The sequence below is a fragment of the Sylvia atricapilla genome, chromosome 11, assembly GCF_009819655.1.
Source record: "Sylvia atricapilla isolate bSylAtr1 chromosome 11, bSylAtr1.pri, whole genome shotgun sequence".
Classification (NCBI taxonomy): Eukaryota; Metazoa; Chordata; class Aves; order Passeriformes; family Sylviidae; genus Sylvia; species Sylvia atricapilla.
Window position 1 is genome coordinate 21,054,026 of NC_089150.1, and position 13,044 is coordinate 21,067,069.

General features: G+C 55.7%; 1 protein-coding gene and 1 long non-coding RNA gene across 2 annotated transcripts in view; one reads left to right on the plus strand and one right to left on the minus strand.

Annotated features, from left to right (window-relative positions):
* Positions 1-13,044, minus strand: part of LOC136366112 (uncharacterized) — a 199,297-nt gene that overhangs the window by 139,725 nt on the left and 46,528 nt on the right. The gene's annotated exons all lie outside the window — the stretch shown is intronic.
* On the plus strand, positions 77-3,651 carry BARX1 (BARX homeobox 1). The gene is made up of 4 exons (XM_066326985.1): positions 77-474; positions 2,225-2,510; positions 2,619-2,703; positions 3,174-3,651. Exons 1-4 carry the CDS (start codon positions 270-272, stop codon positions 3,336-3,338), a joined length of 741 nt encoding a protein of 246 aa, XP_066183082.1. The 5' UTR covers positions 77-269; the 3' UTR covers positions 3,339-3,651.

Here is a 13,044-nt window from a genome sequence, read left to right on the forward strand (position 1 = left end):
CTCCCGCGCCCTGCCCCGCCGCGCTGCCGCCCCGCCGGCCGGCCCGTGTATAATAGGCGGCGGCCGCGGGCCCGGGGCGGGGAGACAGACGCTGCCCGGTGCCGCGCCCCGTGTGCAGGCGGCGGGGACGGCTCCGGGCCGCCGCGCAGGGCCAGGGGAGGGGCGGCGGGGCGATGGGCAGAGCCCCCGCTGCCCGGCTGCCGCCCGGGGGGCTGCGCTAGGGCTGCCCCGGCGGCCGGGGGTCCCCCCGCGCCCCGGGGGCGCCGAGGATGCAGCACCCGCTGGAATTGGGCGCCGCGCGCTATTTCCCGGCCGAAGCCTTTCCCGACCACCGCTCCCACCGCTACCGCAGCTTCATGATCGAGGAGATCCTCACGGACCCGCCGGACGCCAAGGGGGCCGCGCCGGCCGGGGAGCTGCTCAAGTTCGGGGTGCAGGCGCTGCTCTCCGCCCGGCCCTACCACAACCACCTCGGTACGTGCCGGGGGCTCCCCGCGGCTGGGGGGCGGCTGGGGGCGGCAGACGGGGAGGCATCGCCCGCCCGTGGTCTCCAGCGCCTTTGGGAGCCGGGTTCCTTGGAGAAAAACTTGGGAATTCTGCCTACAAAGCTTCCCGCGGGGCTCTGCCGGCAGCGCGCATCCCCGCCAGCAGCCCGGGGCTCGGGGCCTAAAACCGAAGGAAGCGGCTCCAGCAGCCCCTGCACAGAACGGCCTCCGGATTCCAGGGAACAAGGTTCTCGGTGGTGGTAGTTTTGTTTTGGGGGTTTCCCCTGTGTTTTTGGAGGAGGTGAGAACGGCAGGGTCTGTGAGGGCTGCGAGGGGCGGCAAGAGGCCCTGCGGCCAAAGATTGAGCTGGAAACCCGACCGATGAGCAAACATAAAAATATATAATATACGGACATATATATAGAATATAAATATATGCTATTTTTATATAACAATAATATAGAAGATGGAAGACATAACATTGCTGTCCATATTATATTACATGTTTGGTTTTTTTGTTTTTTTTTAACGGGTGCCAGCATTCTCTGTCCAGTCGGATATGGCATCCAGGACAAACGCAGTTTGTTACCATATTCAAATAGGTTTAGGGTTTGGTTTGGTTTTTTTTGGTTTTTTTTTTTTTTTAATTGTTATTGGTTTTATTGTTCTTGTTTGGGGGAGTTTTTTGCAGTGGTTTCCTTTTTTTCTTTTTTTGTGTTCCGTCTTGTTTTTTGGTTGATTTTGGTTTCGGTGTTCTGTTTTTTGTTATTGTTGTTTTGTTATTTTGGGGTTTTTTTTAACGCTAGTGTTAAATGAATTTTGAAGGCTATTACTTACTATATTTTAAAGGCCAATGTTTAAATGTGTGATGGCGAAAGCTTTCACTTTCCCAAGCCATCTTCATGTGCGGAGCTTTAGCTCATCATCCGTTGACCTGAACAGAAAAGCAGAATCCCAATTTCATTCTCTGCATTTAAGAGAAAAAAACCCAAAGCGTCAAGCCCCTGAGCACGGGAGCAACATGCGTTAGAACATCTAGAAATCAGTATTATTTTCAAGATGAACTATTCCGAAGTGCTCGCAGTAGCGGATCAGATAGAAGGCTCCGTTCCGCGGGGATAGGAGGGAGCAGGATCGGGCCCTGTAGGGACAGAGACGGTTTCGGCCAGGCCGAGAAGACCCCGCAGAGAATCCCCTGAAGTCCTTCCCCCACCGCCGGCCGCAGCAGGACCGCGGGCCCCAGCCCCGGAGAGCGGAGAGCGGATCCGGCAAGAACCGGGCCGGGCCGGGCTGGATCGGGGAGAAGTGAACGCAGGCGGCTCCAGCCCGCGGGAGCAGCATCCCCGGGTTTGCCTCGCCGCCCGCTCCCCGGGAGCCCCTTCAGAGGCCGCGGCTCACGGAGCGGGACAGGAATTCTTGTCAGTTAAAAAATCTCCCGAAATCTCTCAGGAAGGGAACCCTGCCCGGTGCCCGCTGCTCGCCGAGCCCAGCCGGCTCCGGCGGCTGTTGGGTGACACCGAGGGGAGCGCTTTCGGGCTCATTTGAAATATTTTCACTCGCAACCCCCGAGTAACTCCGTGATTAGCGTGTGCCGGTTGAAGGGTAGAAGGTGTCCCTGTAGGGCGGCGGAAGCGGGGGCTCGGGAGGATGGAGGAGAAGGGGCTCCCTGCCGAGGCTGCTCCCCGGGCAGCCCCGGGGGTCCCTGCGCGCTGCCCGCTGACCGCCGCTCTCTCCCGCAGCCGTGCTGAAGGCGGAGCCGGCCGCCGTGTTTAAGTTCCCGCTGGCTCCCCTGGGCTGCTCGGGGCTGGGCTCGGCGCTGCTGGCCGCCGGCTCGGGGCTGCAGGGCGGCTCCGCCTCGCCGCACCTCCCGCTGGAGCTGCACCTCCGCGGGAAGCTGGAGCCGGGGCCCCCGGAGCCCGGCAAGGCCAAGAAGGGCCGCCGCAGCCGCACCGTCTTCACCGAGCTGCAGCTCATGGGGCTGGAGAAGCGCTTCGAGAAGCAGAAATACCTCTCCACGCCCGACAGGTAGGAGACGGCCGAGCTCGGGCCCGGCTCGTTGTGCCGAAGAAAGTCGGGAAGCCGCCGTCCCAGACGAAAGCCGCCGGCCTGACCTCCTCTCTCTCTCGCCCGCAGAATAGACCTGGCCGAATCGCTGGGGCTCAGCCAGCTCCAGGTGAAAACGTGGTACCAGAACAGGCGCATGAAATGGAAGAAAATAGTAAGTGGCCCTTCTTAATAGTCCTCCCTCTGGGCGCGCCGTGTCCGCGTTCGGTGGGGTACCGAGCCCTGCCCCCGGGCTCGTCCTTCTGCACACCGGCCCCGGGATATTTAGGGATAACATTGAGGATATTTACAACACTAACGATGACGATGACGGTAATAGTAATAATACTAGTAATAATATTAGTAATAATTATAATAATGATAATAATGATAATAATGATAATAATGATAATAATAATAATAATAATAATAATAATATGCCCCTGGTCTTTAATACCGTGGCCCTGGTCCAGCATCTCCTGGGCTCTCGGTGCTGGCCGAGCTCTCCCGTTGTCCCGCTCGGCGCCCGGTGGGCGCAGCCCGAGAGGACCCGCACCGGCGCCTTCGCTCGGGGGCTCGGGACAGAGAGGGGCCGCTGGGTCTTACCGGGGTGTCCCCTTCCTCCGCCCCCTCCTCGCCTCGCAGGTTTTGCAGGGGGGCGGCCTGGAGTCCCCCACCAAGCCCAAGGGCCGCCCGAAGAAGAACTCGATCCCCAGCAGCGAGCAGCTCTCGGAGCAGGAGCGCGCCCGGGACGCCGAGAAGCCGCCCGAGAGCCTGGGCTCGCCGGCCGAGGTCAGCCAGGAGGAGTGAGGGGCCCCGGGGCTGCCCGCACGGCCCCGCCGGGCCGGCCCCAGGGGGCGGACGGAGGGCAGCCCGGCCCGCGGGCTGCGGACATTGGGACGCCCGGAGCGGCCGCCCGTGGGCCCGGGCCGGGAGCGCGGCCACGGCCGCTGAGTTGTGCGGCGGCCCCGGGGGCCAGGAGGACACTGGATCCCACCTTCCACATCTACTCGCTGTCTAAAACCCTGTGGTGCCTCTAGTTATTCGAAAACTGCATTTTATGATCAGTTTTATTAATGCGAAGATATTTACTTTATTTCAATAAAATATTTTATGGACTATTGCTCTGAGTAACGTAATGCTTTGGGGTTGATTTTTTTTTTTTTTTTTTTTTTTTTTTTTTTTTTTTTTTTTTTTAATGGTGGGGCGCTTTTTTTTCCCCACGGAGGCAGGTTAGAGATTCAAAACCAAGTTCCAGGCAGCTCTGCACAGAAAGTACGAAGCGCAGCGGTAGCGGGAAGATTCTCCCATCGTTTTTCGCGACGGTTCGGCTGGCGAGGAGAGGCCAGACCCTCGGTCTTCCCTTGGTCAAATTCGGATGTTTTCGGATTTTAACGATATGTTAGTTGCTGATAAAAGGTTAATTAACTTCTGCTCTGCGCATCCTGAATGGTATTTTTTAAAAATGCTCTTCCTGAGCTGCTGCCATGCAGCACGAAATTCTGGCGCTTTGTTGCTCGGGTAGGATTTTTAATTTTTTTTTTTAATTTTTAAAAATTATTCTAAAAAAACCTTTTATTTTATTTTAAGGTTTTATTGCATTGCATTGTATTTTATTTAATTTTTAATATTTTTTTCCTTTATTTTATTTTTTCGCTTGTTTTTCCCCAGTCTCTTCTCCACGTTTTCCGTTGGGATGTTAAATTACAGAGCATCCACCGAAACATGCAATTACTGCTATTTTGCTAAGACAAAAAAATAAAAAGCAGCGGCCCAGGGAAGGACGAGAGGCGGAGAGCGAGGGCCGGGGAGCGGCGCAGCCTCCCAGTGACCGGGGTAATTAGCGCCGGGCTCGGGGGTGTCTCCGGGGGCCGGCAGGGCAGTGCGGGACCCCGTGTCCCGGGGCTGCTGCTCCGGGAGCTCCAGCCCGTGCTCCTGCCGGAGAGAAGCCAGAGCTTTTACCCCGATCGGGCCGGACCGCCGAGCCCTCGGGTGAATCTGCGCTGAGCCCAGCCCGGCCCTTCCCAGTTTTCCTGGTCTCGGGAGCAGCCCCCATCCATCCCGGGTTAAATCAGCCCCGCCGTGAGCCCTGCGGGACACGGCCGGTGCTGGGGACACGGGGAACAACCTCGGGGTCTTGCACTGAGAGGAGTTAGGTGTTTACCCAGAGCTGGTCGGAGATGTTTTATTCATTTCGCCGGGGATGGGGATGGATGCCGGGCAGAGGGAAGGCGGCGGGGCAGAGCCGGGCGTTTGCGGGACCCTTCGGCTAGGGCAGGACGCGCCGGGCGTGTGGCTTTGTCACCTCCTTGTCACCTCCAGCTGTTGTTTCTGGTGCTTTCAGTGCGCGTGAGAACAGCCTGGGTTTGATTAAAAGGGAGATTCGCTGGCGCATTAACCCGAGTTAGCGGGCCGGGCTGTGCCCGTCCCCGGTGTCACACTGAGGGCTGGAATAGCCAGCCTTCACCCCGCGCTAGCGCCTTCGCCAGGGAATGTTCATATTTTCTTTCCGCAGCTGAGTACGTGAAGGAGAAGCGATTATATTTTCTCAGATCATAAGGTGATTTTTTTTTTCAAGCACACGAGGCATTAAATAGAATAAGGGGTTTTTTGATTTGCATTTTTCCCTCGTAGACAGCCGGGAGAGGGTTGGGACGCTGTGGTAGAGCTGCGTTTCTGCCGAGGCGGGGGTGGCGGTGCCCCTCTGCCCCGGGAGTCCCCCGGAGCCCCCGCCCAGGCTCACTGCTCCGCTCCGCTCCGGTGCCGCGGAGGGGACACCTCCCGGGGGGCTCGGGAGAACGTGCTCCTGCCCTGGCAGATCCCAGAGCCCCGTGCCCGGGGCCTCCCCCTGGTCGGACACACCGGGGACAGACCCGGGGACAGAACCGGGGACACACCGGGGACACACCGGGGACAGACCGGGGACGCTGTGGGTGCGCTGCCGGTGGACACACACGCGGCCCCCCTGCCTGCCCAGCAGCACCTTGGCCACGAGTTCAGTGCCAAATTCGTGCCCCGGGAGGAGCCGGTTACAGCCCCCCGTGAGCCCGGCTGAGGAGCCTCCCGTACCCTCGGCGATGCTGCCGACACGGAGCCTCCTCTCAGCACGGCAGAAACCTGTTAGAATTCCCCGAAAATATACCTAATGGCATTTCTTTATTGGTTAGTTTGTGTTTTCTTCTAATATTTATCTATCTATCTACAGTCATACACATAAATTTGGATGATTTTTAACGATTTAATGCATTGCCTTCAGTCGGAATTCAGTTTCCCACAGCTTCTCCCGGTGGCTGCCTGCTGGGCTGGCCGGAGCAGCAGCAGCCGGGCCCGGGAGCTGCAGGGGCCCCGTGAGGCGCTCAGGTGGATTTGGGGGTCCCTCCCCACGGCAGGAGTGAAACGGGATGATCTCTAAGTCCCTTCCAGCCCAAAGCATTCCGGGATGCTGTGATTCTGTTTGAAAAGCCGGGGTAAATGCCAGCAGCCGGCAGTGCCGGCCCTGCAGCGGGGGCTGACAATATCCCAGCGCATTCCACGGCAGGGCCGGGGGCTGCCCTGGACCGGCCCCGATAATCCTGGCCGGCGATGGGAAATCCCAGCAGGCCTCACCCCAGCACAGGTTTAGTGCCGATGGATAATCCTGGGCGGTGCAGCACAATCGTTTCCCTTTGTAAGGACCCTCCAGAGCTGCGAGGAGCTGCCGGGCTGCCAGGGTCAGACAGGGGCATGGTCCGGCAGCGCCCACAGCCCGGCCAGCAGAGCCCACAGCCCGGCCAGCAGAGCCCACAGCCCGGCCAGCAGAGCCCACAGCCCGGCCAGCAGAGCTGGGTCAGCCCGGCCAGCAGAGCCCATAGCCCGGCCAGCAGAGCCCACAGCCCGGCCAGCAGAGCCCACAGCCCGGCCAGCAGAGCCCACAGCCCGGCCAGCAGAGCCCACAGCCCGGCCAGCAGAGCTGGGTCAGCCCGGCCAGCAGAGCCCACAGCCCGGCCAGCAGAGCCCAGAGCCCGGCCAGCAGAGCCCACAGCCCGGCCAGCAGAGCCCACAGCCCGGCCAGCAGAGCCCACAGCCCGGCCAGCAGAGCTGGGTCAGCCCGGCCAGCAGAGCCCAGAGCCCGGCCAGCAGAGCCCAGAGCCCGGCCAGCAGAGCCCACAGCCCGGCCAGCAGAGCCCAGAGCCCGGCCAGCAGAGCCCAGAGCCCGGCCAGCAGAGCCCACAGCCCGGCCAGCAGAGCCCACAGCCCGGCCAGCAGAGCTGGGTCAGCCCGGGCCCGGACACGTCCAGCCCGAGCCCGGGGAACAGCCGGATGAGTTTGTTCAGCGCTGCAGCTCCTCCTCGGAGCCCTGTCCTCATCTGCAGCGTCCCAAAGCTGCTGGGGAAGCTGCTCCCCACCCGAGGGTGGGTTGTCGGTGCTGTGGGACTCTGGGGCCGGTAAGGGACATTGGTACACCTGATGGTTATTTTCCGTCTCTGTGTAAACAAGCTGTATTGCCGTGCACATTCATCCTGCCAGAAATGCATCCACACTGGGGAATCCACATTTTAATTACACCTGCAGAGGTAAAACAGCACGTGTTTTCTCTGCAAACAGAGTGGAAGGGGGTAGATTGAAGGCTGGAAAAGTGGGTCTTTCCATGTTGGAATGCCGCTCGGGTCACAGGTAATCAGCAAACATTTCAATGGTTTTCTTTACAAAAACCCAGTTAAGGTGAGTTTCCAATTCAAACATCCTAAATTCCCTTCTTATGAAGCCTCTCAAAGAAACCTGAGAAAAGCTCTGCTTTTTCATCAATGTCAATTTAAATAGAGCTCCACGGGCCCGGGGCATTTGAAGATGAATGCCATGGGTGTTTATTGAGGGGCAGCGCTTGCTGTGCCAGGAGCAGATGGACACCAGGACGGGGCTGTGTGGGGCTGTGTGGGGCTGTGTGGGGCTGTGTGTGGGGCTGTGTGTGGGGCTGTGTGGGGCTGTGTGGGGCTGTGTGGGGCTGTGTGTGGGGCCGTGTGTGGGGCTGTGTGGGGCCGTGTGTGGGGCTGTGTGTGGGGCTGTGTGTGGGGCCGTGTGTGGGGCTGTGTGGGGCCGTGTGTGGGGCCGTGTGTGGGGCTGTGTGTGGGGCCGTGTGTGGGGTTGTGTGGGGCCGTGTGTGGGGCTGTGTGTGGGGCCGTGTGTGGGGCTGTGTGGGGTTGTGTGTGGGGTTGTGTGTGGGGCTGTGTGTGGGGCCGTGTGTGGGGCTGTGTGTGGGGCCGTGTGTGGGGCCGTGTGTGGGGCTGTGTGGGGCTGTGTGGGGCTGTGTGGGGCTGTGTGGGGCTGTGTGGGGTTGTGTGGGGCCGTGTGTGGGGCTGTGTGTGGGGCTGTGTGGGGCTGTTAGGGGTTGTATGTGGGGCCATGTGGGGCTGCCCCTCTCTGCTCCACACCTGCAGACAAGGAGAGCTCTGCTCTGCCCTTCTGGAAGAAAAAACTGATCCTACAGGAATGCTTTTTGGGGCACTTCTCACAAAAAAAACCAACCCCAAAGCCCAGAGCTGCTGCTGCCTTTTCCCCTGCAGAGGGGTGGGGATGGGGGAGTTCAGTGGGATGGGGGCGTTCAGTGGGATGGGGGAGGATTCCAGAGGAAATGTGGGCGGATGAATTGTGGGAGGCTGTGAGGTGTGTGGGGGGATGTGGGGCTGAGGGAGGGGTAGGGGTGCAGGGGGCTGGAGGGATACAGTGGGATGTGGGGGATGCAGGGGGTGTGGGGGGATGTGGGGCTGGGCTGAGGAGGCTGCAGGGAGATGCAGGGAGGATGGAAGGGTGGGAAGGCAGGTCTGGAGCTCGGAGGGGTTGTGGGGAACACGGAGCAGGATGGGGAAGGATGGAGGAACGGTGTGTGAGGCTGGTGGGTGGATGGGGGAACACCAGGAGATTTGGGGGTTGTAAGGGAGGGGGATTTTGTGGGGAATGGAGAGGAGGGGGGGATGCTGGAACTTGCCCCCCATGCACTCACTGATCAAAGACATCACCCAGCACCACGTGTGAGCACTGAGCTGAGGCTGGGCTGGGCCTTCTTGGGTTTGGGGAGAAAAAGTGAACATTTATCTGGGAGTTTTCCTCACTATTTCAGTCCAAAAGGAACTGAGTGCAGGGATTGATGTCCTACTGAGCCCAGGCAAATTCTCTAAAGTTCATTAGCTAACATGTGATGTCCTGTTATTTGATGTTTGTCTTAAGCCTAATGTTGGGCTGAGGTCATTACACACACACTGAACTCGGCGGTTTCAGCTGAGTTTTGGGGCAGATACAATCTAAATGCTCAACTCCCGATTCCCTGAGATTTGGGCCAGCAATGTGTAAGTAAAGCTCAGGGCAAGTTTGCATTATGCAGGCTAACCCAGCTCTCCGTGCTGTTGTGTCTGCTTGGCTGAGCTTTGCCGTGAGGTCTGTAGCAAAAGGGCAGCAGGAAGGTTTGGGGACAGGGCTGCTTACCTTTAATGAGGCTGCTGGTGACCACTGGGTCAGCAGGCTGCAGTTTTATGGCAGACTTTAAAAACAAATCCCCTTACCCACACAGCTCAGTGTGCATGGAAAAGTCCCATCGTGTATGGACTGATCTGTTTACAAACAGAGTCCATTAAAACATGATTATGTACAACATGGGCCCTTCCTCTGCAGGATCCCCAAATCCATTGTTTATACTGCACCTATATTAACAAACCACAAAACCAGCTCGTGGTGTTTTCAGAACGTGTTTCCTTTTAGGATGGGAATGTGGGAACTTCCCGAAATTGAAATGGGACACACGGCCAGTGAGTAAGGGACAGCTTTGTGCCTGAGTTTGAGTGTTGGCTGGAATGAGAAGACTCCATTTTCTGGAAATGGTTTTCCCCTCAGAGAGCCCTGGGCAGAGCACACTGGCCCTCTGAAAAGACACTGCAGTCAGGGGGTTTTATTTAAATATCAATTAGTTAAATATTATTATTTAAAGGAAGAACACCCCTGGAGGGGGAAACCCTCGGGCTGTAGCTCAAATACAGATGTGCTCACAGCACCATGGCCCTGCTCATTCCCACTCCACCGTCACTCGGGCATGGCCTGCAGTGAAAATGGGGCAAACCCCCTGAATTTATGGCAATTGTTCCCAGGCTGGTGCTCTGTGACTGCCCGGCTGGGAGTGCCTGTGCAGGATCCCCGGGCTCAGCACACCCTGCCAGGAAGCAGCAAAGAAAGGGTGAACAGAGCCCGGAGTAGGACAGGCAGATGTGCAGCAGAAACTGTGTGTGCTGGGAGCTCTGAGGGCAGGCTGGAGACACAGGATTGCAATAACTGGGAGAGGAGAGCCTCAGACACCACACTGGGCCACTTCACCGAAAATACAACCCTTTCCCCTGGATTAGATTAATTTATTATGAATTGTCTTCTCCAGCTCTGAAGCTCTCACTTTGTAAAGAATGACTACTCTGTCAGAGAGTTCTGGGTAAAAATCTACATATGGCAGGAGATGTCAGCAGAGCACAAGTCTGACTTTGGCTGGCAAGGAAGGTGCTCCCAAAATGTCCCTTTTTTCACCACAGTGAGCTCCCCGAGGGAGAAGCTGCCTGCTCATTTTGAGCTAAGAGGCTTTTCCTTCTCTGCTGCTTGACAAGGTCTTGGAGAGATCCCACCCTGCTCTTGCTGCTGGAAACCCTTTCTAAGGTAGTTACTAAAGACTGAACACAAGGAACATAAATCCCAGATATTTTCAAATTATATTCTCTCTGAATTGTATAATTTGCTGGAATATGGAAGTGAGTAACACCTTGCCTGAGTCAAAACAGCCTTTAAGACACGTTTAAAGAAACAAATTATCTCTGTGTCTTGTCCTCTTCTTTTTGTGAAAGTGAGAGCTGAATATGGAACTGAATATTCCCATTTATTAAGCAGAAATTCTCCCAGGGCCTGGTCAGACTGTGCAGGATGCTGGATGTCTGTGCCAGTCCTCATAGATGGTCAGAGCCTCCTCTCATTCCAGCTCTTTGAGGCTTCGTGCTGCCACAGGTAAGGTTTAAAGGGTCCCACAGGGGTGGGGTTTTCTTTGAATTCTGTGGCGTGCTGTGAACTTTCCACGTTAATGAGTGTGTCAATATTTCATATGCAGATTTTCTACTGTTAATTTTAGAAGTCACAGAGTGCTGCTTGTTTCCTGGTGTGTCTCGCTAGGCAAGTGCTGGTGTACAGGCCGTGGTGTAAAACAGAACAGAGCACGCTGAGCTCCGTGGTTATTTGAAATGAAAATTCCTCATTCACCAGTATTTGCACCAGTAAAGTACAAGCGTTCAAATATTTGCAGAAGGCGCCCATGAGGCAGCTGTAAGCGTGGCTGACTTTGCTTCTGAATTTCAGTGAATATTTGCAGTTTTCTGGCGGAACTGTGGTGCGTGTGATGCTGCAGGGGAACACGTCTGGAGGTGCCGGTACTTTACAATTTCCTGAGTGCAAATTGCAGCTGAACCCGGGGGATGGAACTCTTACTCATCCAAAGGGGGAAATACAGCCCGGTTTGAAAAGACTCCTGAAGGGAAGCCCTTCGAGAAGGCACGGGGAGCTGTCAGAAGCTCTGGACAAACACACACACCAGAGTTCTGCAGCTTTCACTGGCTCCTGGGGGCAGAGCAAGCCCTGCGGATTTAACCCTTCGTGCCCAGGAGCAGCGTGCACAGGCTGCAGGAGGAGCTGCTGCTCAGAAGCCGTTTATCAGAAATCATTTACCAGAAATCATTTATCAGAAGCCATTTATCAGAAATCATTCTAGCCCAAGTTTGCATTTTCAGGGGTCAGAGTGCTCGGATCCAAAGGGATGGAGCCTGCTGAGGTTTGGAAAGCTCGGCAAGGATGTTGGGCACCGTGCTCCAGAGGCTGCATGGCACCTGGCAGCTGCCTTCATACACTCAATTTCCAGTTAGTTTTGCCCCTCTTGCTGCACCGGGAAATATCTGGATGGCAACACTGGCACGGATTTCTGTGATGATCTCTTGTCTGGCTCCGCCTGCTGTTGCCATCCTTGTTTCTTTTCTGAAGGGATTTCTAGAAACAGCTGACATCCTGACAGACCTTTCCATGACCACACTGAGACGTGATCTGTTGGATGTGGAAAAAAAAAACAGCAAGAAAAGGTATTTCTTTGTATCTAAATTTTTTGATTCTCTACAGTCCTTCTCAGTGTCTTCTCCTAGATGAGACAAGCTCCAGAGGAGATGTTATCCCTGCATGAGTTGGGAAGAGTTATGTTTGGGTTGGAGAAGAAAATGCTGCCTTTATAACCAGGAAGCCCAGAAGTGGCAGCACCCAAAACTGGGTCAAAGACTGTGGTCTACATTTGGGTTTTCTGCCCTATTAACATTAAAAACCCCACCATGTTTTCTTAGGCTTGGATAGATGCACTCTACAAAAATCCCCTTCTTTAACCTTACGTTTATAGATCTCACAATTTCCAGGTGTGTTTTTCCTGATGATATTTTTGCTGTTGGTATTCATGGTCAGTGTGTCCTTCGTGTCCACAGATTCTCCCCAGGACACGTTCTGTTCCTGCATTCAGTGCAGGTGAAAACTCCAAGGCCAAGCACAATTTCCAGGGTCAGAGATTTTTTAAATAGGGCTGCTGTACCTGGGAGATGCAACTTCTCCTCCCAGGAATGATTTGTACCTTAATCTTCAATCCTTCCATGATTTTAGAAAGAGACAAAGAGGGTTGGAGATAATGGTTGCTCTAGAGAATGCAGGTTTAATTCTGCTCTTTTCTAATCATAAGGGGTTTTCCCTGCACTGCCCAAGTTCTTGAGCTGGGCCTGGCACAAATTTGTTAATTGTATTTGGATCCTCTTGTTTCTGTTTCAGTGCAACCCTTAAGATTTGACCTGTGACAAGGACCCACTTCAACAGGCAGAGGATGAATAATGAGCTAACTACAGAGATTTTGCAGTCTGGGGTTTGCCCTCCCCTCTCTTCAGTCCTGCACTTTCCATCAGCTGTGTCTCCAGGATTTCCCCAGGCACAGGTGGACACGTGTATCAGGCTCTAGCAGGCAATTTTTCTGCTTGTTTGTCGTTTGCAGCCACGTTGTCTCTGGCAGCGCCAAACTGGGAACAAGTTCTGTGTCTGTGCAGTTGACCAAGAGCTACCTCCCACTGTTCGCTTTGCTAATTACCGCCTGCTCACTTCACTTGTTGCACTTAGCCCCAGTGTTGGCGCAGGGATTACAGCCTCTTCTCCCTTTCCCCCCATGTAAATCTTTGTTTTATGGAGCTCAGCCATCACTCCCTCGATGTTCCCCTGCCCACAGGTGACACCCACTGGGCTGTGCTGAGGTTCACTCCACTCTTTGCTCTAAAACGTGATGGGTTTAATTTCTGACTGAAGAGCATCAGTGACTTCCCTGTCCATGGCAGGGGGCTGGAACGAGATGGTTTTTCTGTCCCTCTCAGCCCAAGGCATTCAGTGATTCGGTGTTTACCTGCAGTGCTTTAGAAGCAGATCCTGGCACGTTCCTTTCTGCCTGGTGTCCACCCACACC